The 26,813-nt window shown below is 37.5% G+C and overlaps 7 protein-coding genes across 11 annotated transcripts in view; 1 reads left to right on the forward strand and 6 right to left on the reverse strand.

Moving 5' to 3' along the window:
• Positions 1-3,603, reverse strand: LOC124404751 (anaphase-promoting complex subunit 2). The gene is made up of 8 exons (XM_046879104.1): positions 3,421-3,603; positions 2,669-3,107; positions 2,037-2,275; positions 1,762-1,942; positions 1,449-1,674; positions 1,178-1,362; positions 547-1,092; positions 1-470 (listed from the first exon to the last, which is right to left on the reverse strand). The coding sequence occupies exons 1-8, from the start codon at positions 3,496-3,498 to the stop codon at positions 31-33; spliced, it is 2,334 nt and encodes a 777-aa protein (XP_046735060.1). The 5' UTR covers positions 3,499-3,603; the 3' UTR covers positions 1-30.
• The window catches only part of LOC124404753, a 27,679-nt gene continuing 4,439 nt past the window's right edge, over positions 3,574-26,813 (forward strand). The window contains exons 1-9 of one of the 3 annotated variants that reach the window (XM_046879109.1): positions 3,574-3,698; positions 3,740-3,763; positions 4,269-4,498; positions 4,583-4,721; positions 4,980-5,215; positions 5,429-5,940; positions 6,113-6,357; positions 6,466-6,701; positions 6,806-7,063. In XM_046879109.1, coding sequence (XP_046735065.1) covers positions 3,748-3,763; positions 4,269-4,498; positions 4,583-4,721; positions 4,980-5,215; positions 5,429-5,940; positions 6,113-6,357; positions 6,466-6,701; positions 6,806-7,051 — 1,860 coding nt within the window. In that variant the 5' untranslated portion in view covers positions 3,574-3,698; positions 3,740-3,747 and the 3' untranslated portion in view covers positions 7,052-7,063. The other 2 variants (XM_046879108.1, XM_046879107.1) reach the window with 2 other exon arrangements.
• LOC124404759 (uncharacterized protein C1683.06c-like) lies at positions 7,074-10,742 on the reverse strand. 2 transcript variants are annotated; one of them, XM_046879127.1, is made up of 5 exons: positions 10,603-10,742; positions 9,669-9,885; positions 8,626-8,797; positions 7,994-8,250; positions 7,074-7,854 (listed from the first exon to the last, which is right to left on the reverse strand). In XM_046879127.1, the coding sequence occupies exons 1-5, from the start codon at positions 10,740-10,742 to the stop codon at positions 7,537-7,539; spliced, it is 1,104 nt and encodes a 367-aa protein (XP_046735083.1). In that variant the 3' UTR covers positions 7,074-7,536. The 2 variants fall into 2 exon arrangements, with proteins under 2 accessions (XP_046735083.1, XP_046735084.1); XM_046879128.1 differs by lacking the exon at positions 10,603-10,742 and adding an exon at positions 10,007-10,070 and having other exon boundaries at positions 9,669-9,904.
• Positions 12,059-15,145, reverse strand: LOC124404764 (uncharacterized protein C1683.06c-like). Its single transcript, XM_046879136.1, has 5 exons — positions 15,012-15,145; positions 13,814-14,030; positions 13,278-13,449; positions 12,738-12,994; positions 12,059-12,466 (listed from the first exon to the last, which is right to left on the reverse strand). Exons 1-5 carry the CDS (start codon positions 15,068-15,070, stop codon positions 12,149-12,151), a joined length of 1,023 nt encoding a protein of 340 aa, XP_046735092.1. The 5' UTR covers positions 15,071-15,145; the 3' UTR covers positions 12,059-12,148.
• On the reverse strand, positions 17,282-19,892 carry LOC124404763 (probable uridine nucleosidase 2). Its single transcript, XM_046879135.1, has 5 exons — positions 19,709-19,892; positions 19,140-19,359; positions 18,484-18,655; positions 17,943-18,199; positions 17,282-17,704 (listed from the first exon to the last, which is right to left on the reverse strand). The coding sequence occupies exons 1-5, from the start codon at positions 19,759-19,761 to the stop codon at positions 17,381-17,383; spliced, it is 1,026 nt and encodes a 341-aa protein (XP_046735091.1). The 5' UTR covers positions 19,762-19,892; the 3' UTR covers positions 17,282-17,380.
• Positions 22,471-26,813, reverse strand: part of LOC124404756 (sensory neuron membrane protein 2) — a 12,692-nt gene continuing 8,349 nt past the window's right edge. Inside the window, exons 7-9 of one of the 2 annotated variants that reach the window (XM_046879118.1) lie at positions 23,432-23,550; positions 23,113-23,238; positions 22,471-22,985 (exon numbers count right to left, since the gene is read on the reverse strand). In XM_046879118.1, coding sequence (XP_046735074.1) covers positions 22,797-22,985; positions 23,113-23,238; positions 23,432-23,550 — 434 coding nt within the window. In that variant the 3' untranslated portion in view covers positions 22,471-22,796. The remainder of the gene's footprint in view (positions 22,986-23,112; positions 23,239-23,431; positions 23,551-26,813) is intronic. The other variant, XM_046879119.1, reaches the window with a different exon arrangement.
• On the reverse strand, positions 24,481-25,286 carry LOC124404766 (lysozyme C-1-like). Its single transcript, XM_046879140.1, has one exon. It carries the CDS (start codon positions 25,017-25,019, stop codon positions 24,537-24,539), a length of 483 nt encoding a protein of 160 aa, XP_046735096.1. The 5' UTR covers positions 25,020-25,286; the 3' UTR covers positions 24,481-24,536.

A 26,813-nucleotide genomic window follows, 5' to 3' on the forward strand; every position in this document is an offset into this window, starting at 1 on the left:
ATTATTTTTCGATCATCGTAGAAACAATCATTACGATTTAGGCAATCTATATAATCCACCAGAAAATAATAGCTGATGTTCTCTAACTTTTTTATCCAAGAAATGTCTTAATTCTGGTAAACCACATTCCACAGCGCCTGGCCCTTGCGAGGCAAACATTTTTAACATTTGATGTATTCGCTCCAAGGGCATAGAATCCAAATTCGTCAGCATTCCAACGATGTATGACCAAAATACTTGTAATTCCTCCTCCCTCTGATCACTAGCCGAAGCCATTGCACTTTCTACTTCCTCTTCTTCAACAATTTCAGTCGTCGACCGATTTTTAGTTGCGCTTTCTTCTTGCAGTAAAAACTTATCGCTTGAGATCTCTTTCAAAACACCCTGAGATACCCAGAACGTTATTTTACGACGGAGTACAGTTGCTGGGACATGCATTGCTTCACTCAGTTCGTCGATTGTCCATTCATCTGGTGAAAGAAATATTAACATCGTTAACAAGTAACAAAATCTTCACCATTTTTGCAAACGTGTTTTAGTACTCACTTTTATTTTGAAAGTGTATGATGATTGTAGCATGGATAGGTGTGACATTCATGTTCAATTTCCTGTCTTTCAATTGTATTTCCAGGTTTACATTTCCTAAATGAGGCTTCCAGCACAGCGTTCTGTTCCCTTTAAGAGCTTCAAATGCTTTCATGTACTTGGCTAGCTGATCCTGAACAGCTTTTGGCAATTCTAATTTCCACTCTTCCTTGAAAGGTGGCCAAAATTGAGCTGATAGAATAAGCGCAGAAGTAGGGAAAAGGTGCGCTTCAACACAGTAACTGGAATCTGACTGTATATTCCCGTCTATTCTTTTTGAGTCGTAAACATCTTTCAGCATTACTTCACAATAGTGTAATTGATTTTCTCCAAAACGTCTTTTGAGCAATTCCAAATGACGAATTTCTCTTTCGGTATGATAATTTAGCTGCGAAAGTAGTCTATCCGCTAATAAAGTTCGATATTCATTAACGAACAGGTCTTGACTTCCGTAAACATTAACCAGCATGGATATAATATCCGATACTCGGCGTTGAGATGATTTGGCTGAAAATTAGGATCACACAAATATCAGGTTACATAAATATTAAACTTATGCAGTTTCTCAAAGTAAAATGCAAATCTAACTTACAAGGATCTGCATCGACTGGATCTGGCGTCCACTTTTCCCAGTCTTCATCTTCCTCATCCACCGAACTTTCTTCCAACTGTAACGATTCACCCTTCACCAATTCATCAGCTAAGTCGCTAGGGGAATCGTCCAACAAACCGCTAACCACGCATCTTACCGTGTCTTCTCTGCTCCTCAGGTATTGCCTAGATGTGAGTATAAGATGTATTGTAATCTAGTTGAGATGTAGGTATTTAATCCCACCTGAGAGGGTGAGAGAATACAAACTTACTTTACTGGTTGCGTAACGGTTTCTAAAAGAACCCCAGTCGGATCTAACTGTCTCAATGCTTTGATGGCTGCTATGTACGCTGTTAAAATATCAGGGGTATTCACACCTGGATGTAAAAGCCTTGTTTTCAAAGCATCTTGTAAACTTTCAACCAAAGTCTTGCGTAAATCTGTTCGTTCCAAACCAACTCGTAAGTCTTCTATTGCCGGCTGTGACTCTGGGTATTCTAAAATTTCGAAATATATTGAACTGAGTAGAAAATATTAGGGTATTTTTGCAGTTACATGATTAATCGCAATCATTGTTTCGTTACCTATAATGATGTTGAACAGCTGGTCAATCCTCGTTCGCGTATATGTTTCATAAAGGAAGTGCGACAATTTGTATTTGAATTTATTGATTGTCTCACGCGTTTTGCTGCTCAAAGAAGGGGATTTGGAAGAACCTCCAGAATATATTCTTGTCAACCAGCTCATAACAACTGTTTCTAGCCACTGCGGTAAAAAAAATATTGTTATTCTACGCAATAGTATTGTTTGGATGAACGATTCGATGGTTGACAAAAATTTCATTCTCTTGTAGACTTACGTTTTCCAAAAATGTCAATTGTGATACATCAAAACTGCTCTCACACGCCCTATTTACATGACTCTCAATGCGGATATGTATCAGCGAAGTCAGGACATTTCCAACTAATCGCTCGAGCAGTTCAAGCTCGATTAATTTCCGATTTGTTTCATGAAATATGTAAACTATTGCCTGGCACTGGCAGTCGTCTATTTCCCGATTGCAACCTTTGCAGAGGCCGAGACTACCAATCGAATCATCTGCATAAAAAACAATCCTGTCATTAGATACATCCAACACAATGAGAAACAAGATAAGCTTACTCTTTTCAGTACAAAAACTGGGTCAGAATAGATCAGAAACTGATCAATAGCGCTAAAGCAAAACGTTTTGAAGTATTTGAATATTGATGAAAACAATCGATTAAATTATTGTAAGTATGCAAAGTGCAGGCTGATTTTGTAACTCATCAATATTGAGTGGCGTGTAATACGGAACTTAACATTGTCTAATGATCGAAGTTTGGTAGTATTGGATTTAATAAAGCCAGTTGAATTCGAAATTTTCATGCTTTTTATACCAAGTGACCGCTTAATAGAGCAGAAAGAGTGAAAAGAGTAATTGCTTCTTTTTCCTTAATTTAAGTAACTCACCTTGTGGTGAGGTGTCACTATTACAAAACACATTGAATGCTATTCTATAGAAGTGTTCTATGATTATTTCATGATCCAAGGCAAGTTGACTCAATAACGTAGCTTTAACAATAAGTTTAAACTGTCCTAAAATACTATTTTCTCCATAGAACGATTCACCAGACTCCTTTCGTTGCACAAGTTGTTCCAGTCGTTTTAACATTGGTAGGAACTCTATTAAGCTGGAATACAAGCCATCAACAGCATTTTTGAAGCATTCAAATCCATGTTGTTCATTTGTTGTGTTACTAAAATTGCTCCAGAATTCTGGGGCTAGGTGTTGACGAATATAGTACTCTATACTCTGTATAACTATTTCTTCAATCCTTTCCAACAGTTTCAAATCATTCATTTGCTTGAGTATATCGTTAAACTGTTCGTCCGAACATTCGCTGAGTACCTGTATAATATTGAAATAATAGGAACGATTACTCTCCGATATTACGACAAATAATAAGTACTTTGATAAAATTTAAAACTATCTTAATTCCACCAAATAAAATATTTGCAGTCCTCGCAATTAGCCGAAGACAGCGACATTACATGACAACAGTGTTCATTTTTGAGTTTGAAAATGGATAACGCAGATCGTAAACATAACCTTAACATAGTTGAAAATAGTGCCTAGAGATTGACGAATCTTTTATTAGACTAGATAACTAGTGACAATACACTTCTTTAATGATAAACGGAGGGATGAGTGATTGAAATACCTTCTGTTTGAGGATCGGAAATGCATATTCGATTCTTAAGAATACGTCCTGCTTAGACGCGGCATTTGATGCCGCCATATCTACGGCTCAATGCTCGTGCAGTTTACAGGTTGCAGGCTTACTAATCGTGAATGTTTATTGTTAGTGATCTATGTCAACTCGACGGGCATTGCAAACAGCTGTAGCCTACTTCACTCCTGTGTGACAAACTTTTCATCTCAACAACTTCAGTTTGCTTATAGTTGGAATCATCAAATCTCTCCAGAGAGATATTCCAAATTCCAACGTTCATTTGTTATGTGTTTTTGTTTTTACACACATTCCAACATGGAGTGTCTCGTCGGTAAGTTGTTTCGAATCTATATGTATTATATACTGTTAAAATAAACTTTGATAAAATTGCCTGATTCTTCTGGATTCTAACGCGAAACAGTCGTTATGACACAAGGTTAAAATATGCACTTATAAATGCGAGAAGATTCAACGTCAAGCAATAATACGCGATGTAATAATCATGCATACGGTTATTTCGTATTGTAGATATTGTAAATCTGCGAAACGAGGAGTTCCGTACTTACCGTTTAAAAAAAAAAATAGATGCTATTGTTCAAGCATGACTATTGGAGGTTTTCTAATTCAGATTGAACACAGCTTGAACTGATTGTGAGCAATAATAAATAATGTCATTTTACCACTCAACCGTGTAGATATCAGGTCAATTATGGGTTAATATATAGCATCATACTCGTAATATGAAATATATTTGCATGTCTACATAAAATTGACGAATGTTGAATAAAAAAAGTATACTTTTTAAGTAACATACTCATGTTAAATTAAACGTTTAGGTAACAACTCGGAAATGATGCTTCAAACCGCCGACGAAAGTAACTACAAGTGCGATGAAAACAGGCAGTTGCATTGCCAGGAACTGATTGAATTAAACGATCAAATTGCTCAAGATAATGCTGCAAGTCACATGAACGACTATGCAATTTTACCGGCAGTTAATTTGTGTCCGATATGGGGCATCAGCAATTTGGAAGTAGTTGAGACTGGGCAAAGTGGATTTGTAGAGGTAAGAGCCGTGTTATTTGAAAAAACTTTGAAGTTATGCCAGAATTCTTAAGAATTCTTCTCTATTATCAATTTATATTCACAGGTCGGCAATGTGGCAAATAGTTCTGTTCCAACATCTACCGGTAGGCCGAGAAGAAAGCCGAGACCGTATTCTCCCTCAGATCTGACTGCAGGCAGTAAGAAACAGAAGCAAAAGCCCAAAGTAATTCGAGTACAGCGAAGTAAGTGAAAAATATTAAATGGAACAAGGTCGCTCAAAGTTTTATTACGTGTGTCTAAGAAAAAATTTATACCATGTCATTTGATCCTCACCCTCACAAATCTGTGGAAACTAATCTAACATTTAACTTTCACATTTTGAAACAGACATTTTTTTCGAAATCCCTGATAAAAAAGCTGATGCAGTTCGCTTTCCTTTATAACGAATCAACTTGTAATAGTATTGAATTAATGTGTTCATGACATTCTCATATTCGTAGTTAATTCTTCCAACGATGTTTACATCGACAAGAGAACTGGCCTGCCATTTTCTTGCGACAAATGTGAGTCGCCGCATATTGTCGATCCAACACGATGCAGTCCGGGAAATCGGAAGCGACCACCAATGCCAAGAAAGTACATCGATCCGATTAGTGGCAGGATTATGATGCTGTGTAATGCTTGTGGAATTGCAGCCAAGACAAATCGAAAAGATCGAACAACAAAGGTGATTCATGTACGTAATCAAATATACCAATTGCCTTTGCAACAGGCTTAATTCTGAAGTTTTGTCTTTCCAAGCAATCGTTTGATACTGAAGTACATCCAAGTTTTTTTTTAAAAGTTGGAGATTTTACGGAGGAATAAAGGTTTAGCAGAATGATTTGGTAGAGAAAAAATTTCACTACAATAAACGTGCAACTTGTAAAGTTTTCCTATTTTTGTGTAGGATGCTGAAAAGTTGCTGCAACTTAAAACTCATTATCTTACCGAGTCAATGAACTTTGCGAAAAAGCTTTCACTTGAATGCAACGAACCAGATTTGGCGATGTTGTACTGTCCATCATTCAGTGCAAAGGGTTGTGGTTGCATAGAGAAATATTTGTTTTCCGAAGCAAATTTAGCGACTCATGAAACACAGCTGAAAGCACTGGATCTGTTAAGCTACCATCGCAGGGCAGAAGAGTTGAACAGAAACGGCAAATTCTCCAACGCGAGTGAAGACGACTACTGCAATGTTCACTCGGAGAACGAACTCCACATTGACGAGTGTGAAGATAATTTGATTGAAGGATTTCGCAAGCCACATTACAAATGCAAAAGCAGAGACTTTGAGAAGTTTGTTCTCAATTCGAGGATCAAATTGAGGACGGATTATGCGCTGTGTGAGAAGGCTACGCAGAAGATTTTGATATATTCCAATAATTTCTTGCACAAGGAATCAAAGACCGCACCTCAGAGGTACCACATTATTGAATATGAATTAGATTATTAAACTGTTTTGAGTATTTTCAACACATTTCAAGGACAATTATAAAATTCTTTTGTTCGATATTTAATCGACATGTGTAAATTATGCTATTTTAAACTAGTTACCGATTCAATTAATCTCAATTAATCTGTTCATTTCCAGAGGACCCAGAGTGGATAAAATAATCAAAAGAACTGCTCGTCTGAAGCCAATATCTGAAATGCATAAGGAGCATTGCTGCAGCAACGGGTGTACAAGGATAGCATTAAGCCATGTCAATCTTCTAGAAGACTGGCGGAAACGGGCATCGGTTTGTCAAAAGGATGCCAGAAGAGTAATTGCCGAAATGTTGACTCCAACGGGGGGGACAAAGGCTAATTGTTACCGTTTCATTAAAATGGTTACTGGTAAGCAATCGACTTGTAGTGAAACTATTTCATACGCGGTATGACAAAATTATATTTTTAAATAGTTAGTAAATTAAGTAAAATAAACGTAAAATACATACTTGCCAGGAAGCTGTGTAGCTACGATTTTCTTGGTAAATGATCACATGAAAAAAACTAAAGGAGATCGAGAGCCTCCTGAGCATGGATTGAAGAGGTATTGGCGGCGGAACTCGAAATTACACAAATCGATGCCGAAATCTGGCGAAAGCGCTTCTCCCAGTGCAAAACTACTGTCGGAATCAACTCTGATTCCATCGGATGAAGAACTGTTATCGATGGGAACAGAGGCAGCTTCTAATTTAGTAAGAATAGTTGGTTGTTTGTTGATATTTAACAGCAAAAACGTAGACAAGTATCGATTACGACAACTTTCAACACATTCACTCGTTTTTTTTGTTTGCTTCAGCTGCAAGCAAAGAAACAGCAACTGGAATATTTGCAAAACAAGTTGCAAAAAGCTGAATCAAGGCTGAAGGCAGCTGCTGAGACAACAACGACTGTAACACAAGACATCGTGCCTCAAATTTTGGTCAATGAACTCAGGGACGGAGTACAGAACAACATTTTTATTCTTGGTCAAGATGGGGTAATTCGTCCTTGGAAGACAGATCCACAGTATGTGCACATCACTGCGACACAGGATAATACATGATTCAAGTGACAAGTTAGTGCGACAATTTATGTTTATTAATTTTTCTCAGATACATAATGCGACGTTAATCACTTCTAAGGGTAAGGATATCGCAGATGTAACCATGATCCGTAACAAATCGATACACTGACACTTGCGGCTTAATTATCCAGTCAATTTTTTTATCCCTTATCATTTTTATACTACCTATGATATACGGGTTCTGTGTTAAAGAGTGATCGACATCTGACTCGATTTTTCTTTTGAACTCTTTTTTCCTCCTGTTACCTCTTGCTGAGATTGCAAAGAACAATTCGTCTTCTCATGGCAAAAATGGGTAAAACTGGTGGTTAGTTTTTTAGTAATTCGCCAGAATGTGACGGTAGTTGGATCCTGATAAATGATTGGCATTTATACGTTATGAAAGGGGATTAGCCAATATTTTTACGAGGGTTTAACTAGCCGAGTCACCAAGCTGATCAAATAGGGTTGACGGCGAAATTCTGTTAGCTCAAAAGTGTCAGTAACATGGTTTTAAATTCGTCGGCATCTACGTCCTGGATCAGATTTGTGTTTGGTACTTTTTGCGTTAGGTTTGAGTAGTCGATTGCAACCATCCCCGCGGTTAGCGATCCTTCATAAATGGCGTTCGAGTACAAGGTTTTTGATTTTGTTACGATAGTGCCGGAAGTTAGGGCGACAGCAGCAGCCACACCATCAGCACACTCCCAGTATTCGTTGTCAGGATTCAGCGTAACAGATTCAGCAGAATTAATTAGCCAAACCTTTAAGTTGTCGGTCTCATTCCACGAAGTTCTGAAAGCCTGGAATCAAACAAATTATCTTTATTTTCATAGGGTTAAATATTTGCTTCTTTCATCTACGGTGATCCCAAAATGTTCCCGCTTATTTTTTAGATACTACTTATCACATTGATCATAGTTGCAAAGGTGTGGACTTCACCATCGTTGTCTTGGCTCGCTCCGATGCTTCGTACGGTAGTAGAATGGCAGGCTTTGACGTCGACGCGTTAAGTACGATATAATTGGCCGCAGGATCGACTGCGAAGTTGTATTCGATTCCAGGTCGCACGTTTCCTACTCCTTCGCTGCTACCACCCAGGATTATGAGTTGCTGAAGTTCGTCGATAAATGGTGAGTACATCCTGATTGCCATAGCGACATTTGTCAGTGGTCCCAAAGCCAGGAGCGTTATTTCACCTTGTCAATTACAAGTAGACTTAATTTAGGTTTGTTCTAAATTTTGCATTGCACCTTGAGAATGAATGGGCCTCATTGTCTGGATCAGAAGATATGAAAACAGGAAAAACCATCTGAAAAATCTACAGCGGTGTTACTTGTGCCAATAATAGTAGGTAATAGAAATGAGACTGATTGTAAGCGAATTTGAGTAACATCAACTAAGATTTCAACAATTTGAGATAAAGTTTATATATTTGGAATATTGGAAATGATTAAACTCTGGTGTTTTTCATAGGTTTTTGTTTTTTTTCTCTCTTTTCAAAACTTTTGATTAGGATCCTTAATGTGTATCCTTGATGTATTCAACGCTGTATTATAAAATAACGCGTTTACCTGGGTTTGCTTTTACAAGCTCGATCATTGCGTTCACTGCATGTTTGTCTTGAACCAAGTTTGGCGACGGAGGATCAGGATATTCAAAATCCCCAAAGCCATCTTTGCCGAAGTAATCCGTTTTTTCATCATTCAACAACAACGGTTGCTGCGAACCTTTGTAGACAGGGACCTGTTTGAAGAAAACCGTGAAAGATACTTTATATTCACACTGGAGGAAGATCGCCGGATGTATGACAAAATCTTAATGTCAATCAATGCAATTTGATGGTGCATAATATTGGATGGAACATGAAGTTCCTGATGGGGAAACGCCTATTATTGATATTTCTGCATGATTCATTTGTCTTGGAAGTGTTCCAAAGATTTTTAGAAGCAGGTTTCTCTGGCATAAAATAATCCTTATCTATCCAATTATTTAGATATTATTGAAAAACTTTTATGTTCCAAATATCTCCAAAAGTCCTCCATTGAAAATATATCTAATTAATTACTGCGGTAAAAATTGATCTGATTTGCATTTATTTGGTTCAATGAAACAGTTCACTTCCAACTAACAATAAATTTCATTTGATTATGGAATGAATGTTTACCTGTAACTATGAAATGAAATATTGTTCGGTTCACCGATTGAGAAAATTCTAGTTTATCTAACGAAATGAATTTATTTATCCAGGCAGTGAATCAAATATTCAATCGATTTTACCTTGCAATACATGTTAAACTCACAGAATATATGATAAGATTCCTAAAAATGACGAAAACAAATACTAGAATTATAAACAAGAGCTTATACATCGACTTATAATTTTTAGGATATAAAGAAAATTTTCTTCATCACACTGGTATCAGCAGATATTCAACTTTTTGGATTTGCGCTGATATATATATCTTGATTAACAAATATAAATATCGAATTGGCTATTTATAAAAAAAAAAACCGTTCCAACGTATTTGTAAGACGTAACTTTCCTAACAAAGGTACAAGATTTTAATCATTTTTCAAGATTAAGTAATTAGACCTCATATTAACTTAAACTTACGTCAAGTCTGTCGACGACCTTCAGGGTCTTTAGTACGTTTAGAACTACGTTGTCGACGTAGGTGTTTCCATTAACGCATGTGATTCCCACCACGTTTGCATCACCGTAAAGTTTTTCCGATTGCAAAGCCATGAGAATGGCGATCGCATCGTCGGCACCGGCATCCGTGTCGATTAAAAGTTTTCCAACTTTCGTTATGTTTCCAGCGTCTGCAACACTAAACACAACGAAATAGACTGTAAATTAAAAAAAAAGTTTAGAAAATGTATGTACGAAACTGCAAATTATCGGAAAATCGAAGGAATCAAACTAATTTTTAGATGGAAATTTGCACGAACTCTGGAGTCTCTCGCAATCAGTATCTAATCTTGACCCGATACTCCGCATCCTAGGATTATTTTCATAGGAAATGATACTTATTATACATCAATTGATCAACGAATTTATCACGTCTTTGAACAACCCAGGACAATTCAAGTGCTGCGCAGAGAATTTATTTTTTTCGTGTTTACCTTTGACATTAGAACCGCGATGTCATCGTCACGTGTTCAACACCCGAAATAACTATTATAAGTATGTCGTGAGTAGGAGAATATCGGTGTTATCGAACGATCAAATCGTCCAATATTGGCATTTATGCCTGACCGATATGCCCAAGTATTAAGTGTTGCCAATACTATGCAATTGTTGAGGTCAATGATCGCAGTTTTTATACGTATATACCTGAAAGAAAATTGAAACTAGGTGATTGCGAGACGTGCAAATGTTGTACTCTCGGCAGAATGGATCCCACCAACGATTGCTGGCTATCTGATTCATGGCCAATTGCGTTCGGGTATGAGAATGATAATAATAATAATAATACGTGCGATCACCGAGGCACTAGAGTGCAAATAATGACATGGAAATTCACAGTAATTCTTCTTTCACTTACCTTGGGTATTCTAGAAGACAAGTGATCAGGGCGACTCCAATCCCTACTCCCAGGGCTGTAGCCATTACAATTCTTATGTTCTCTGACAATGAGTGCAAAGTATCATCAGAGCTGTTATCGCTGGTTCGAAATCTACGCATTACACCTCCAACTGACCCTATCACGGCGGTCTGAGCGTTGTACATCTGGCAGCATGGCTTATCACGCTTGATAGATGCCCTGACTGGACTAACATCCTGGGGAATTTAATCTGCGGTGGCGGAACAATGGCGCTGGGTGTACAATGCACGAGTACATGAGGATACGACGAATTTATCTCTACTGTGCCGTATATAAGCGATATCGCTGTACCTCCATTGGACGCCGGTTAGTTTTCCTAGCAAATGTTTCGAAACGAAGAATAAAGGTTTTTTGAATTACTCGCTACCAGGTACTTTTTGGAAATTGTTTCATTTTCTTTGTTTATTCATTCTTACTAATGGAATTGTGGACTTGATTATAGTGAACTTACGATTGTGCAGCTCTATCGCACATTATATGAATTTGTGATGAACGGAAGTGACGTTAAACCGTATCAGTTCACCTCGCGAGACGGGCGATGTGCAGTCTTCGGCCATTGCTTTGTTTTTTGAAGTTTTGCTGTTGCAAAGAGACTTGAAGTTACAGTCCAGTCAAAATAGGGCTGAATTAAAAATATTCGGGACATTGCTGCATTTGTGTGTTCAGGGATTTTCGATCCTTAGGAACTCAAATCTGAAGTAATTTTTGAGCTGAATATCCGACGTTTTGAGAAAACAGCAAAATCTGACGTTTTCCGCGTTTTTCCCAAAAACTGATATCGATAGATGAAAAATGACTTGACCATCGTGTAGATCGGAAAATTCTACATCGAATCATATCCTCGCATGTCGAAAATGGAGTCGGATTAACAAATGAAGAAAATAGAAATTCTACTTATCGACGGTATCTGGGGAATTTTTGTGAAATAATTTCTTCTCAATAGCGCGAGGTCAAGTCATTTTTCATTAATCGTTATCAGTTTTTGGGGAAAACGCAAAAAAACATCATATTCTGAAAATGACTTAAGATTCGAAATCCTGAGGATGTATTACCTCTGCATACAAAAATCCAGCCATATCCTGAATATTTTTAATTTAGACCTATTTTGACTGGACTATTAACGATCGATGCTTTGACAGCGAAAAAAGCATACATTATCTACAGTATACTGAAGTAAGAATAGCTGCGTTCGATCTATTCTTGGCACAGCAAATCATTGCTTGATACTCCGGAAAAATTTGTGTTTCGAAATCGAAAAACAACTTGCGGAGTGAAGTAACGGTTTTCCGGCGTCTGTCTTTGTAATAACCTGCGGTTCTTTTTCTCACAGGGTACTTTTTGATAGTTGGATGAAAAGAAGTAGTTGGGACCGAAATTATCGAACCATACAGAGCTTCGTCAAGTTCTCCTGACTTGTCTGTAATTTATTTGTCATTTAAAATTTGAGTAAAGATGATATTGAAATTACAACAAGGAAGTAAATAAATCAATTGAAATATTTGCGAATTATATTCTTGTAAGCGATTACGTTCACATTCTGTACCAAGTTAGTGTTGGGGATATTTCCGGTGATATTCGTATAGTCGACGATAATCATTCCGGCCGTTTTCGTTCCGTCATAAATAGCTTCCGAAAAGTAAGTATTCGACTCCGTCACAATGGAACCGGCAGTCAGGGCCACGGATGCAGCAACGGAATCACACCAGTACGTAACCGCGTCGTCTGATTTCACGGTCAAAGCTGTCGCTGACTGGATTAGCCAGGTTTTTGAATTGTTCAAGTTGAACAATTCATTCCTTAACGCCTGGCGAAAGAAATGAAAAAATTAGTTTTTCGATTTTTTTCTTCTTTACGGAAGAAACGGTCTTTCCGTTTTACCACCTTTATATTTCTCTCCGCGCGTACACAATTTTTCATTTAGACCGTTCACCCGAAGAGTGAATATATCATTTTTTTTCAGACCGTGTATTCTTGCGCTTTTTACAGCAAATTTTCGAACACAATATGATAGAGGAACTTTGGTGAACCTGATTCTTTAGCGCTTGTTTTTTTATCTGTGCTGCTATATGACTTACCATTGGTACACCAGCTCGTAGAGTTGATTCCAAAGATACTACGGTCGTCGGCTTCGACGTTGACGAGTTAAAAACGATGAAGTTTGCCGCCGGATCAGCAGCAAAGTTGAATTCAATTCCGGGCTGCGAATTTCCTCGACCTTCGATACTTCCACCCATGACGATCAGCTCCTCTAGATTGTCCAGGAATTCCGGGTAAATTCTAACAGCCAAGGCGATGTTCGTCAGTGGTCCCAAAGCTAGGATCGTCAGCTTGCCTGTCGAGATGGAAACCGCAATTCTTGGTAACTAGTTATTACCGGCCAGGACTTGGAATCAAGGTTCTGCACTAATATGAAGTCGACAAATTGCTGACAGAGCTTCCACCAAACAAAATGGACTTATTTTTACTGATCAGCATCTCGAATGGCGTTGCAGAGTCGAAGTGTAAAGACGCGGCAGAATGTTGCGGGCGACTTACAATTAGCTTTCACTCGCACTGTTATTCGGTAATCTGAAATCGAGCAGGAAGGCTTGTGGTTCCTCGTTCTTCGAACTCACCTGGATACTGCTTCACGAGGTCAATCATCGCGTTCACAGCGTGCGTCTCATTGATCAAGTCAGTCGAGGGAGGATCAGGGTAATAAAAATCTCCGAATCCATCCTGGCCGAAATAATAATCTTTCTTGTCGGGCAACAGCAATGGATGGGATGCACCCTTGTACACTGGAATCTGTAAGAAAATCATTGATGAATGTAAATTACGGTGACCTTTGACAAAAAAAAAGTACTTTCGTGGGATGAAGTGTTGAGCATTATTCTTAAACTTTACTTGCAAGTCGAGTTCTTCCAAATTCGAAACCTTAAATCTTTCGCGTCTTTCTCACTTTAGAACGAAATCTAGTTCGAAGTGCTTCTCGGACCTGAATTTTCTCCTCGTTATTTCTCTTCGCGATACTAACATAAATATACTTGTTGCAGGGAAAGCACTTGCACTAATCGAATCGAGTGTAACTCTGATTCAACGTTGCTGCATAGGGGATGATTTTGGGTAACTCTGAAGAAATATCAGACCTGGACTGGCCGCTTGAACTTACGTCGAGCCTGTCGAGGACCTTCAGTATCTTGAGAACGTTCAGACCGACGGTGTCGACGTCAGCGTTACCGTTTACGCATGTGATGCCGAGTATTTTCGTGCTCCCGTTGAGTCTTTCGTTCTCTACAGCCATGACAACGGCGACTGCATCGTCACCACCTGCATCGGTGTCTATCACCACCTTTTTTTCTGCAGTAATTGCACCGGCGTTCGGGCAGCTGGAATAACATTGGAAAGACGACGGTAATAAACAACGTTGGGATGGTTCCAGATTTTTTAATAATCAACTTTAGAGTGAATTATTGCCAATTCTGGATTAATCCCGTCGCATATTGTGCTTAGTAATCGATTAGAAAGAATTTACGAGTATCTCACGAGATGGGTTTACGTTAATATGAAAGATGTTGGAAAACTGGTCACTTTTCCACTTCCTCAGACTGTAGTGAAATGTTTCTACAGATTTCTTAAATTCATTCTCTAGCTACTCTTCAAAACTTTATTTACAGTAATCTGTGTATGCGGTGTAGAAATAATTTTCCCACCTTTTTAAACACTTGGTATTATTATTGTCATTATTCACATCGAAACAAAGTTATATAGAAGTAATGCTATGCTGCTATTATGTGTAATATCAACTGTAACTCGCGGAAGTCAACCGTATTTTTCGGCCAGCCGCCCAGAATTTTGTTCCAACACGAGTTAAGAATTATATATCCGAACTGCTGGCAGCGGCAGTGACATTCAACGAATAATGGATCCAGACTGTTACAGTGTGAAAAAAATACAGATTTTATTGCATCCGACCGAAGCAATTCAATTTTTATGCTAAAAATTGTTGGACGTGCGAAGATTAAATAAATGAATATATGGTCTACATTTTCCACTGTTCTTTTTTTTTTTTTTTTTTTTTTTTCTTATTTTTTGTTTTTATAAAGAATATTTCAATATGAACAATTCAAATTGTTCGTAAGTTTGTTTGTACAGTCATCAGGAAACTTCGACAAAATGAATAAATTCATGTTACGAAAACTATGTGAGGATAAAATCTGAAAAAATACTTTGCATTTAGTTCGAGTAAAAAAATGAAACGGAAAGTCAGGAAAGAAATCGAAAATGTTTAGTGAAGAGTTTGGTCGTGCTTGGTATTTGATTTCGTACGGGTATAATATTTGAGTAAATTATTATCATTTCGATCTCACCTGATTAACAGAAATCGCGAAAACAGTACGATGCTGCATACGGATATTTTGTTCGCCATGATATTTTTGGAATTTCACTCTGCAGTATTCTGCTAATTATATGAATGTACAATTCAACATCCGTCACATAAGCAGTTGGAGAACTTACTGAGCTTCTTGAGTGGCATAGAGAATTTAGGAAACATTCGTAATTACAATATTTACACAGCTTGTATTTTCAATTTTAGCACAGAACTGAGTTACAAATAATTCTGTTATATATATCAGAAACGAAGGTTAATCTGAAAACATCATACACTTGCCTAAATGGCCATGTCTCGCTTATCGGGCAAATAATGCGTGTATTGAATAACGAATTTGAAACCAGCTAAGAAATTTCACCTGCAAATTCATCGTATTTTAGATCGATCGTTCTGGTGATCCGTATCAATATTGTATGATTTTAACACAGGCAATGATTATTCAACGATGAAAATCACGTGTTCAGTGGTTTTGCATTGATGTTGAAAATTACAAATGGCGTAATGTAAAATTTTTAAATAAATATTTAATAGTTAAACACAAACGTTGCTAAGAATATAAAAAAACTAAGCAAGTAAAAGAGATATTATTAAACTAAACATATTGAAAGTCACGTGTTTTTGCTATGAATCTGTAATTTGCAACACTCATGCAAAAAAAAAAAAGAATTAAAAAGAATGAAAGAAAAACGGAATGAGTATCTGGATTTCATGAAACAACCAGCGTTCGAGATTTGGAAAGGCAGTTTTTTTCCGTGTTAATAAAACTTCGAATTTTATTTAACGAGACAGTATAAATGCTTTGACATATGGTGTTGAGTACACAATAAAGTGAAAAAAATTTAATGTCGTTAATACGCGTATCGAGTTGTCTGGCATATTCTGCTCTCTAAACATTATGGTTAAAAATGTTGAAACAGCGGATACATTCGGCTATAAATTAAACGTGAGTTATTTTTGTTAAATCTTTGACAAGAGCACAGGCGGTATAGTATCGTGTTTGTTCTCTACATAACTTTTGAAATGTTGGCAGTACATGAAACAGCCAATCGGTTGAATTTCCAGAAGAACAATAAAACTCCTCTACGTAGCAACTATAAACGAGGTATAAGAATTATTTATTATTCTAACGGAAAACGTGGCACTCACGATTTTCAGTAATCAATTAACTTACCTGAAAATACAAACGGCAAATGTCAGTAGTATACAGATTTTCAATTCACAATCCGTCATAATAACGAAGAAACTTTATTAAAGTTTTCATCAATTTATCGATAGTTCAACTAATCAACTAATTTCGGTCGGTGAATTCACCAATGCATTATGGTGAGTTTGAGTCATGAAATACACACGCGTTTTTACTCATTTTGCAATAGTTCTGAAGGCGAGTTAATGTATTCAGCGGATAATGGCAAGTAGTCAAATGATAATTATTCGCTAACCTGTTTGCTTATTGTTAGAAAATACTCGAATAATTGGACATCGTTGTGCGTCACCTGCATGCATCGTTCCAATTTGCCAAAGTGTTATGCAACTGTTGATAGTGCAGCTCCGTCGAGTTGTTAGTTGCTTACGACGATTATAGATATAAGAAAAAAGCTAGAGTACGGAAAACAATGTTGTAAATATATTAAACATCTGCAGATTTTCATGAACTGCGTAAGCACTGCGATTTTTGCGACAGCGTCATTCACTGTTTACTAAAAAGTCAAGTAGGTAATTCAATTGTTAATTTAGTGACAATTTATAGCGCGGTTCACGTGTAGAATAAGAGCTGAATTCTCGATAATTCGTATAACTCAAAAATTACCGAGAATCCTAACTTTTTTTTATTTATTAAACTACTTTTTTAGTAACAACTACCGAGTTTTTTAGTTCCACATGGTCTCTGAAATATTTCCAAGTGTAAAAAAAAATACAAATTTCATTTATTTATTCATTGGAAAAATGTAACATTTAAACAGGTAGTCGAAATTCGTACTTTTCCACGAAAAAAAGCATTTTCTGCTAACAATCTACCGTGAAAATCCGAATGCCAATTTTTACACAAACTTAATATTTACCAAAAAATTGTACAAAATTTTTTCAAAATTTTTCTTGTTTTTTTTTTTGTCCTCTATATTGGACCGACCATTTTGAATTTTAGAAATTCGAGTTCAGATGCGTAATCAGTGACCCCAAAAACTATGAAACATAAAGTTTTATCAAAATCAAATAAGTTTTTGAATTTACGTTCGCCATATTTAATCCGCCATTTTGCATTATCGAATTTCGAGTTCAGATTCGTTATCAGCGACCCCAAAATCCCACGAATGAAAACTTTAAAGTAAATCGCAGGTAAGGAAAGAGTTATAACAGGTATCTTGAAAGTAGTTGCAGGTAAACGGTTGCGTTTACGTTTTGAATCACGTTCGTGTTGGCAGCGTTCTTGGTGATGTTTGTATAGTCGACCACGATCATCCCGGCCGTTTTCGTGCCCTCGTAAATAGCGTCCGAATAGTATCCTTCCGACTTAGTCACGATGGTACCGGAAGTCAGGACGACAGCAGCAGCAACTGCATCAGGCCAGTACGAGTAGATTGCATTCGGTTTTCTAGTGGCAATGGTTGCGGTTGCGGAATCGATTAACCAAATTTTTGTGTTATTTGAATTGGTTAAAGACTTCCTGAAACTCTGCAGAAGAAAAAGATGTGAAGATCGGAATGTGAAGCGCCCAGCATGACATCAGCACCATTAAAGGCAACATTCATATTTGCTCACTTTTCAATAATCTGTATCTCATTCTCCTGGTTTCTCCTCATTGTACTTTAGCCACGTATCCTTTCTCCACTCCTGAGATTTCGCTTCGAAGCACAATATAGACCTACGTTTTTGAGCTATGAAGCTCATCCTTGCATGATCGCTGACTTACCGTTGGTACCCCGGCTCTTCGAGTGGTTTCCCGAGGTATCAGGATCGTCGGCCTCGACGTTGACGAGTTAAAAACGACGAAGTTTGCCGCCGGATCAGCAGCAAAGTTGAATTCAATTCCAGGCTGCGAATTTCCTCGACCTTCGGTACTTCCACCCATGACGATCAGCTCCTCTAGATTGTCCAGGAATTCCGGGTAAATTCTAACAGCCAAGGCGATGTTCGTCAGTGGTCCCAAAGCTAGGATCGTCAGCTCGCCTGTCGAGGTGGAAACCGCAATTCTTGGTAACTAGTTATTACGGGCCAGGACTTGGAATCAAGGTTCTGCACTAATATGAAGTCGACAAATTACTGACAGAGCTTCCACCAAGCAAAATGGACTCATTTTTACTGATCAGCATCTCGAATGGCGTTGCAGAGTCGAAGTGTAAAGACGTGGCAGGGATGTTGCGGGCGACTTACAATTAGCTTTCACTCGCACTGTTATTCGGTAATCTGAAATCGAGCAGGAAGGCTTGTGGTTCCTCGTTCTTCGAACTCACCTGGATACTGCTTCACGAGGTCAATCATCGCGTTCACAGCGTGCGTCTCATTGATCAAGTCAGTCGAGGGAGGATCAGGGTAATAAAAGTCTCCGAATCCATCCTGGCCGAAATAATAATCTTTCTTGTCGGGCAACAGCAATGGATGGGATGCACCCTTGTACACTGGAATCTTCAAAAATTATACACAAAGTTGAAAAAATGTTGAGTATATACGGCAGTCGAAATAAAAGACTATTAATTTGCGGATGCAGAAGTACGTCTTTTTTCGTCAAAATAAGTTTACAAATATCCTCGAAATTGCAATGTCGATGCAGATCTTATAAAAAATAATGCTGTTTTGCAGGTTCTTTACAAACGTTTGTAAAAACTATTGCATCTTATCAGAGATAACTAAATCATTTTTTTTTTTTTAATTTTTATACCACCCAGCAATTCTACATTCTTACTAATTAGTATTAAAACGTGCTAAATTTCGTAAGAAATCTGAATCATGCTACTTTTCTTAAGAGGTATCGAATATATCGTAACCATGGTTATTTAAAAGTTTCTAAAATGACTAATCTGTGTCAGTAACAATCAGCTTGGATCCAAAACTTGACAGACGGCTTACAGTCACCATCGAAAATGTGTTTTGACTCGGTCCTTCGACTTACGTCAAGCCTGTTTACGGTTTTAAGAATCTTCAGAACATTCAGGGCGACGTTGTCAACGTAAGCATTTCCATTGACGCAAGTAATGCCAACCACTTTTGGTCCCTCCTTAAGATTTTCGGATTCTGTAGCCATGATAATGGCGACCGCATCGTCACCCCCCGCGTCCGTGTCGATCAACAGCTTCCTTACTGGAGTTATCACAGCTGACGAGATGATGCAACTGGAATAACGTTAGAAATCAAGCAGTCTCATGAAGGCGAATTATGAAAAGTTACGAGTTTTTTAATCATTAAGAGAAGGTGAAAACACAGTTCATCGTCGATTTTCTCTGTTGCACAATAATCGCGTCTCTTAAAAATATTCAACAAATTTCTCTATCACGCGTATGAATTTAATTTACAACAAATAAAATTCGACATTAAACAGTGTTTGTTTTGGTATTATCCGAACAATTTATCCTCCTAACGAGACAGGATATAATCCACTAATACCTAATAAATTATGATTACGATAGGATTTGCTTGAATAATACGTCAATCATAAATGGTAAACTAAATTGTTGTTCTCACCTCAAACTAGATAAGACAAGCATCAGTAGTATGTTGATATTAAAATCACCCATCACGTGGGTAGAGAAGTAAATACGATTTCGGAAAGAATTTACTAAGATTTATTTAAATAGCTCAGCCCTTCGCGTACGTAGATATATATTCGTTTTTAGTCTGCTGACAAAACGCAAAGCGTGAATCAACCAACGCCTAGAGAACAGATTTCAATACTGAACATGTGTTTTTACGGGTGTAACGGTTTTACTATTTCATTGATAAACGAAGTTTAATGTTTTTATTTTTTTGTTTCATTAATATTTTCCCATTTCTTCGGAATTTTCCGTATCAAACCACGCACGTAATCTCCCGTTACGCTCTGATTACACTGCCCCTGATAACGTTAATAACGATAAAGTCCGTCATATCTTGGTGAAAACGTTTTCCTTTCTCTTCCAAATACGCATCCATATTAGCTATGAATCAAAAACTTCAAGACTTATTTATCAACGTAAAAAAGACAAAAACAAACTTTATAAGTAACAAATTAAGGTTTTGTTTATTATTCGATGTATAGAATCGATATTCATTTATGTCGATTGAAACTGAAACCTCTACCCTTTTATTTTCCAAAATTATAAATTAACAGCAAAAATGATTTCTCGATGACTAAATCCAATTGCTGGAGGGTTAGAGACACTACAAATTTATTTTTTGGTAATTTTAGAACTACGGGTTAAACATACACAACCAGCAAAGGTCAATAACTGGTAAAATTATCTTAGGAAGTCAATGCAACGGCAGCAACTATACCGCATCACAATAATTCCTGGCCTTGCCATTGGCGTCACACGTAAGTGTTTCAGTTCACGCATGTAATGCCAACTACTTCTGTGCCCTCGTTGAGTTTTTCGGATTCCGCTACCATGATGATTGCGACTGAATCGTCACTTCCTGTGTCCGTGCCGATTAGCAGCTTTTTCACTTTACAATTAGTGATTACGGCCGGATTCGCGCAACTGGAATAACGTGGAAAAGCAGGAAAAGTTACGTCGCAAGTCAAACTAAATGTTCATTGCGTTGGAATTAAGTTACATAACAACAAATACCGACATTTTCGAATGACAATTTTTTATTTTTGTTACTGTCGTTCATGGTATTCGGTATTTGGTACCTTGGTAAACAAACAAGAACGTTTTTTGAGCATGTGACATTGGGGTGTCGCAAAAAAATTTTTTTTGCGAGCTGTCCTTTGGAGTGGGCTCTTAAAACATCAAAAACTAACGTTTTTTCACACGAGACTCAAAAAAAATAGTCTGTTTTTGCGCCACCCTATCTATCTGTCCAACCGTTCGTTAGAGGAACTTGTTTATATCCGAAATGGATGTAGATAACACAGATCTAACATTTGTGGTCATCAAGCAAGGTCATCATCTAATTGAGACTTTACTTGTGCAACAAGAGACTCATTTTCGATTCAACCAGAAGTCGGATCAGATAAAAAATGGAAGTAACACTTACGAAAAATAAGTTGATGAATAGTGATTAGTTGATATGTCATTTTTGGTCGTACCTCGCAATGGAAACGGAACACTCACTAGAATTCCTTTCACTAATGGAACAAAGAAATTATGCACTTCATTGCAGAACGCAGGTGATCGATGGAAGAAAATTTATTTGTACTTCTTCTCAGGTAGCAGATGGTAGATGATCAGTGACCACGAGGTCCAAAAGTGTCACATCGACACTTGATGTATTGAAAAATATTCTAATACATCAACGCAAAGTTGACTTTACGGATTTGTGAATCGAAATAAATTTACAATAATTAATAATATTATCTCAGAATAGAAATGGGAAACACTTCTATACTAATGATGGTACATATGCTGATTTTAAATCTTATAAATACTTATTGGATACGAACTTCATCACCAACCACTACTCGATCAACGCAGTGAACCACAAGGTAAACGACTCGTCTATAGATATCCAGGCTTATTATTATTATTATTTTATGAATATTCTTAGCTTATAATTCTATCCGACAAAAGGACAAAAGCAGATCCAAGACGCTAAGTGGTGTTGAGAATAAATTTTTTTTTTTCTTCCGTCCATTATAATACTCGCCATTTCGTCCATTGCTTTATCAATTTATGCAGACTAAGCTACAATACATTCCAGATCCTATAATAGATTTGTTTCTTCACCATTTACACTAGACAACGCGACGTTGGGTGATATTTAATGATCAATTACTTCACTCGTTTACGTTCATTCGAGAAAAACAGTTACGTATCAGATCATGGTTATTGATTATTATTAATAATTTGACCACCTTGACGCACATTTTCTGTGACATTCGCTACGCGTTCACGGATGAAAAAAAGTGACCAACTACATAGTATCGTTACAAAATTTCAGACAACAACTACATTCAGCATTTGCAAAATTACACTCTGAGATGGTATAAAACCAGTACTTAGTACGCCATTCGAAGAGGGTTATATTAATGGGTTCAAACGAACTCTTCTATCCGTCTCTAGTATCTTCTCAAATATTTTAACGATTATAAAATGGGGAGTAACTATGTCATGACTAAGAAGTCGCACTTGGCCTGAATTAATAATTATATTTGACTTGTTTGGATCGTTGTTTAAGCTTGATTAAGTAGGTCGTCGTGACATTGAACTGTTTCTAACAAACTTTATCAATCAGTGATAAAATCGGAGTTCATTAAACCATGCAGGCATTTCAACTAAAGAATTTTTTATTGGCGATAATAAAGTATAAGTATTTTTTCTTAATATTATATGAATCTTTTTTCGAAAATCGTTTCGAATTTTTATCACACGTTTCTCTTACAGTGACGACTATATAACATGTTTCTACTATAACGTAGTATATTACAATGTATTTAATCCAAACTGGAACATTTTTTTCAGTAGAATAGCGCAGCAGTACATAATTATAGTATTATTATTACTATTATTATTATTATTATCACTATACGGAAATGGATTTTAATACCGAATTATTATACTGGTGGTAAAAAAAGTTTTCTTCTTTAAGCGTATTTACACAACAGATGAAAAATACGAGCGTAGATTATTTATCCACCGACTTTTTTGGCAGATGTTGATCTAGACCGGCAGCATGATATCAGCGACCAGACAAATCCTATGACGAACAAAACCGTCCCACCGCCTATGGCACCCCATATGATATAATTAATAAGATCCAGTAGATCGAACAGACTCGTGTTCAGTTCATCGATAAATTCATCGGTTAGTTCGATGCCCTGCAAGAAAAGTATGAATAGTTTTTGCAAATAAAAGATTACTGTCTGTATACAAATCGAACATGAGATTCTGATTTGAATGAGATGAGTCGTAAAACCGCGATCGAAACGAAAGTGAGAGATTTACCTCGTCGATCCACACAACAGGCATCAGTGTGGTGGACAGATTGGTGGTCAAAGAGATGCGCGAGATTGGTCTGAGGAAGATGTTGAATTGAACTCTTTTACTTCCATGCAGAAGAGTTCCGGTTATCTGCGAAAGTAGTGCACAAAATTAAAGCATCCATTTATTATAAACTACTCATATCTTTATTTTTGCACGTGATTCGAGTCCAGAGATCTGTTCCTAACAATCAAAAGATGCTATAAATGTGACTTCAACATAGCGATATGACATATATAGATATTTTTTAGTCACAGGATTTATGGGTTTGCTATCGCCATACCGGTTCCAATTCCACGAACATTTCGTGCAGAGATTTGTTCGGGCTGAGTCCATCGACGCCATTTTGATACGATTCGTCCGCGAGGTAGAAATGCGGATGTGAAAGAACGATCGGTGCACCTGTAAATTATGTCAGATTAATTAACAATCAATCGATTTGGCGAGTCTAATTCTATCATTTATATTACACGCGTTATAACGTTTTGTGCTGTAGCCACATGGAATAACTGGGTGACAGATACAATTAAGTATATATTTACGGTATAATTGATGCGTCTTTCAAGGATGAATATTTGATATATGATAAAAAAATTATCATCATTCGAAATGATTATTGAATTTTCGAATCAGCTACTTTTTCATTATATCATATATATATATCGTATTTAATCGCAGCATTATCAACGTAATGCGACGATCTGGTATTGTGCTGTTATACTGTATATATCACACCTAAATTACCTTCAAATTCCGTAACCAGAGTTTTCCATCATCTTCCGTGTGCTGATGCACGAAGCGGTTTAACAGGTATTTTATTATACGCATCGCGCATATATATGGCACTTAAGTTTTACTACCGTTAATAAAAACGGTAAGCTTATTTACTCTTTTCACCCGTGGTTCCCGTATTATAGAGAGCGATATATTAATTGTTTAAACGCGTATTAAATGTGTTAGATAATTATTTACATTTATCCTTCAAATTAAACGATCGAGCGATATTACGCTATTCATATGTTCGCAGTTACTTTATACATCTTCTAATAATAAATTAAATTTTCGTAAAACGAGTAGTCGACTTACTTATAACGAGACTTCTTTGTCTCGATCTCTCTGTCTTATACCGCATCATAAATTGGAAAATTCAAGGACGAAGAGAAACAACGAATATTTATACACATACCTAGACCCAGAAAGAAATTTGAAAAATTGATGTCAAAAATCGGCGACCGCGCGACCACCGTCGATATACGTAATAAATAACTGCAGTCGACACTAAATTTTACTTCCATTCGTTAAAGAAACGTTTTTTTTTTTTTTTTTTTTTTATCATACGACATGCTCCTCGGCGGTTCGTCATCGTCGATCCTTTTATCCTCTCAAATTTAAAGGTCGTTTTCATCGATCTCGAACCCGTCGAAACACCCGGAAATAAATCTATCTGCCCTCGGGCCCCGACACCGTCCATAAACGGCCCAGGCGTTGAAACCATCGCCCGATAGTCGTTTGTGCTCCTCGAATATGACCCGCATGCACTGCATGTCGTTCGCGATGTCCTCGTCCCTGAGAGAGGCGCAGGCCAAGCCGCAGGCTCCGCCAATCCTGTTCCGTCCGCACCAGTACCGATCGCTCAGCTGGAACAGACCGTGATCCCAGGACCAGTCCCCGTTTCCTCGACCGATCGCGGAAGTGTCGAACCTCGATTCGTGGTACGCGATGCAGACCCAGGTCGCAACGTGCTCGGGAATCACCCCCGGCATGTCCTTCAACTCTCTAGCTAGTTCGCAACGGTTATAAACTTTCCCTGAACAGCCAATCGCAAGGCTCACCGCGAACAGAGATAGTAGTGCGAAACCGTTTCTCGTCATGGTTGAATCGTTGCCCGTTTATTTATCGAGATTGCCGCGTTTTATGAATATCAGCAAAAACTGGTAGACGGTGTTGCAATGATTTATACGCTTTTGGCTTATCTTGTTCGTTTTTTTTGGCAAGTTTCCTCTCTCGATGTTACGTGCTCCGCGACTGATCGAACGACGCGCCACCTAGCGGCGATTAACGGTTCTCAAACGCGGTTTTCGGACCTGCTACAGCCTGTCGTGTCGAAGATGAGGAGACGCTTTGCGCCGTGTCTCAGGCTCTTCGGTTTTATATCCGCTACGCAGGTGAATGAAAAACCAGAGGAGGCGTAGGGGGATAATCATGGGATAAAGACTTGTAGAGAGAGGAAACGCGTCTTGGTTAGATTCTAGGATTAACGCGGTCTCGGGGAAGGGAGGCGGGTGATGGTTGGATGACCCGTGCCTCTATAATTCTACGTTATACACTTTATTGTAGATGCGCACGTGTTCCGACCGCGAACACGTTGTCCGTCGGCCATTATCGCTATTTTTGGCATCGTTTTTTGGCGAATTCTTCTTTCGAGTCGTTTGACATTTCTCGTTTTTGTTAATGAATGAGTGGAAAATTTTTGCTCGCTGATACAATCACGGATCCTCTCTTTTCAACGAATACCAAAATTCAATGAACACATCGTCACGTATATCAGACTATAAAATTTCTGGACCTGTGTATAGATCGGCATTAACTCGCATATGACAAGTTTGGAATGTTCCGAGGTTTTTTGTTTTTTTCAACTGACGGTCAACGGGGGAACTAGTTATGATCACACCGAGACCAAAAACTTGATTTTTCACTATATTTACTCGTTTTGGGGTCCACATAATGCGTCCTCGGATGAACGCTTTTTGATCGATTTTTCGAGACTGAATAAACGGATTTTAATGATTTTGGTCTCGATCGACGCGGTTTTTAATAACGTAGAACTAGTTTAATTTCGGGTAAAACAGTCCACCTTTCTGGGTTATTCGCAAAAATGAACATTCTTTTATCGAGGAATAACGCGAAAACGGATGGAACAATGCGGATAAAATTTAGTCCGTTCATTTTGCTTTACTAAACTTATAACTGATTAGATTTTGAATAAAATCAGCCAGGATATTTCTGATCGTTTGTAAAAAGCGGGATGTTCTAGGAATAGTCCTTCTAGGTACAATTTTCTTGCTTGTTTTTTTATTTAACTTGTGGGTAGTCAATTTTAACTTAATGACTGCTTAATTATCGAATGGTGGACTGAAAACGGAGCATTTCTTGTCAACTGTTCCTGTGATTTTGGCTGGCTAGTTCGATTGAAGCTTCGTCTAGTCATTAATATTCATGTACGAATTTATATACATATTTATCTCTATTTACACGTTATATAGGTTTTTTTTCAACGAATTTCATTGCTTCTTCGAGAGGTATTTTTTCTTTTTTCGATTTTTAGTGTTTGCTCTTTTTTTCTGCTTTTGTACTTTGGTTCAAGTTGAGTTGAGTTGGCTTTTCTTGGTAAACAATTTTTGCCTTGTTTAACAAAATATCGAATCGTGATTGCAATATGAATCCACAAGTCGTGAATTCTCGTCAGAATCGCAGGTTAAACAACTCGTTAAATTGCAGTCAAAACGAACGATATTAAGGCAGAAAAAATTCTTTTGCGTTATGATAATAAGACAAATAGACACAATGAAGTCAAAAAATCACAAAAAAATACCAAAAAATTGCAATAAACTCTAGTTTACTGTATCATTTAATCGTTAACATTACATCCCAGCTCTACATTTCCT

The sequence above is a fragment of the Diprion similis genome, chromosome 3 (genome assembly GCF_021155765.1).
Source record: "Diprion similis isolate iyDipSimi1 chromosome 3, iyDipSimi1.1, whole genome shotgun sequence".
Taxonomy (NCBI): domain Eukaryota; kingdom Metazoa; phylum Arthropoda; class Insecta; order Hymenoptera; family Diprionidae; genus Diprion; species Diprion similis.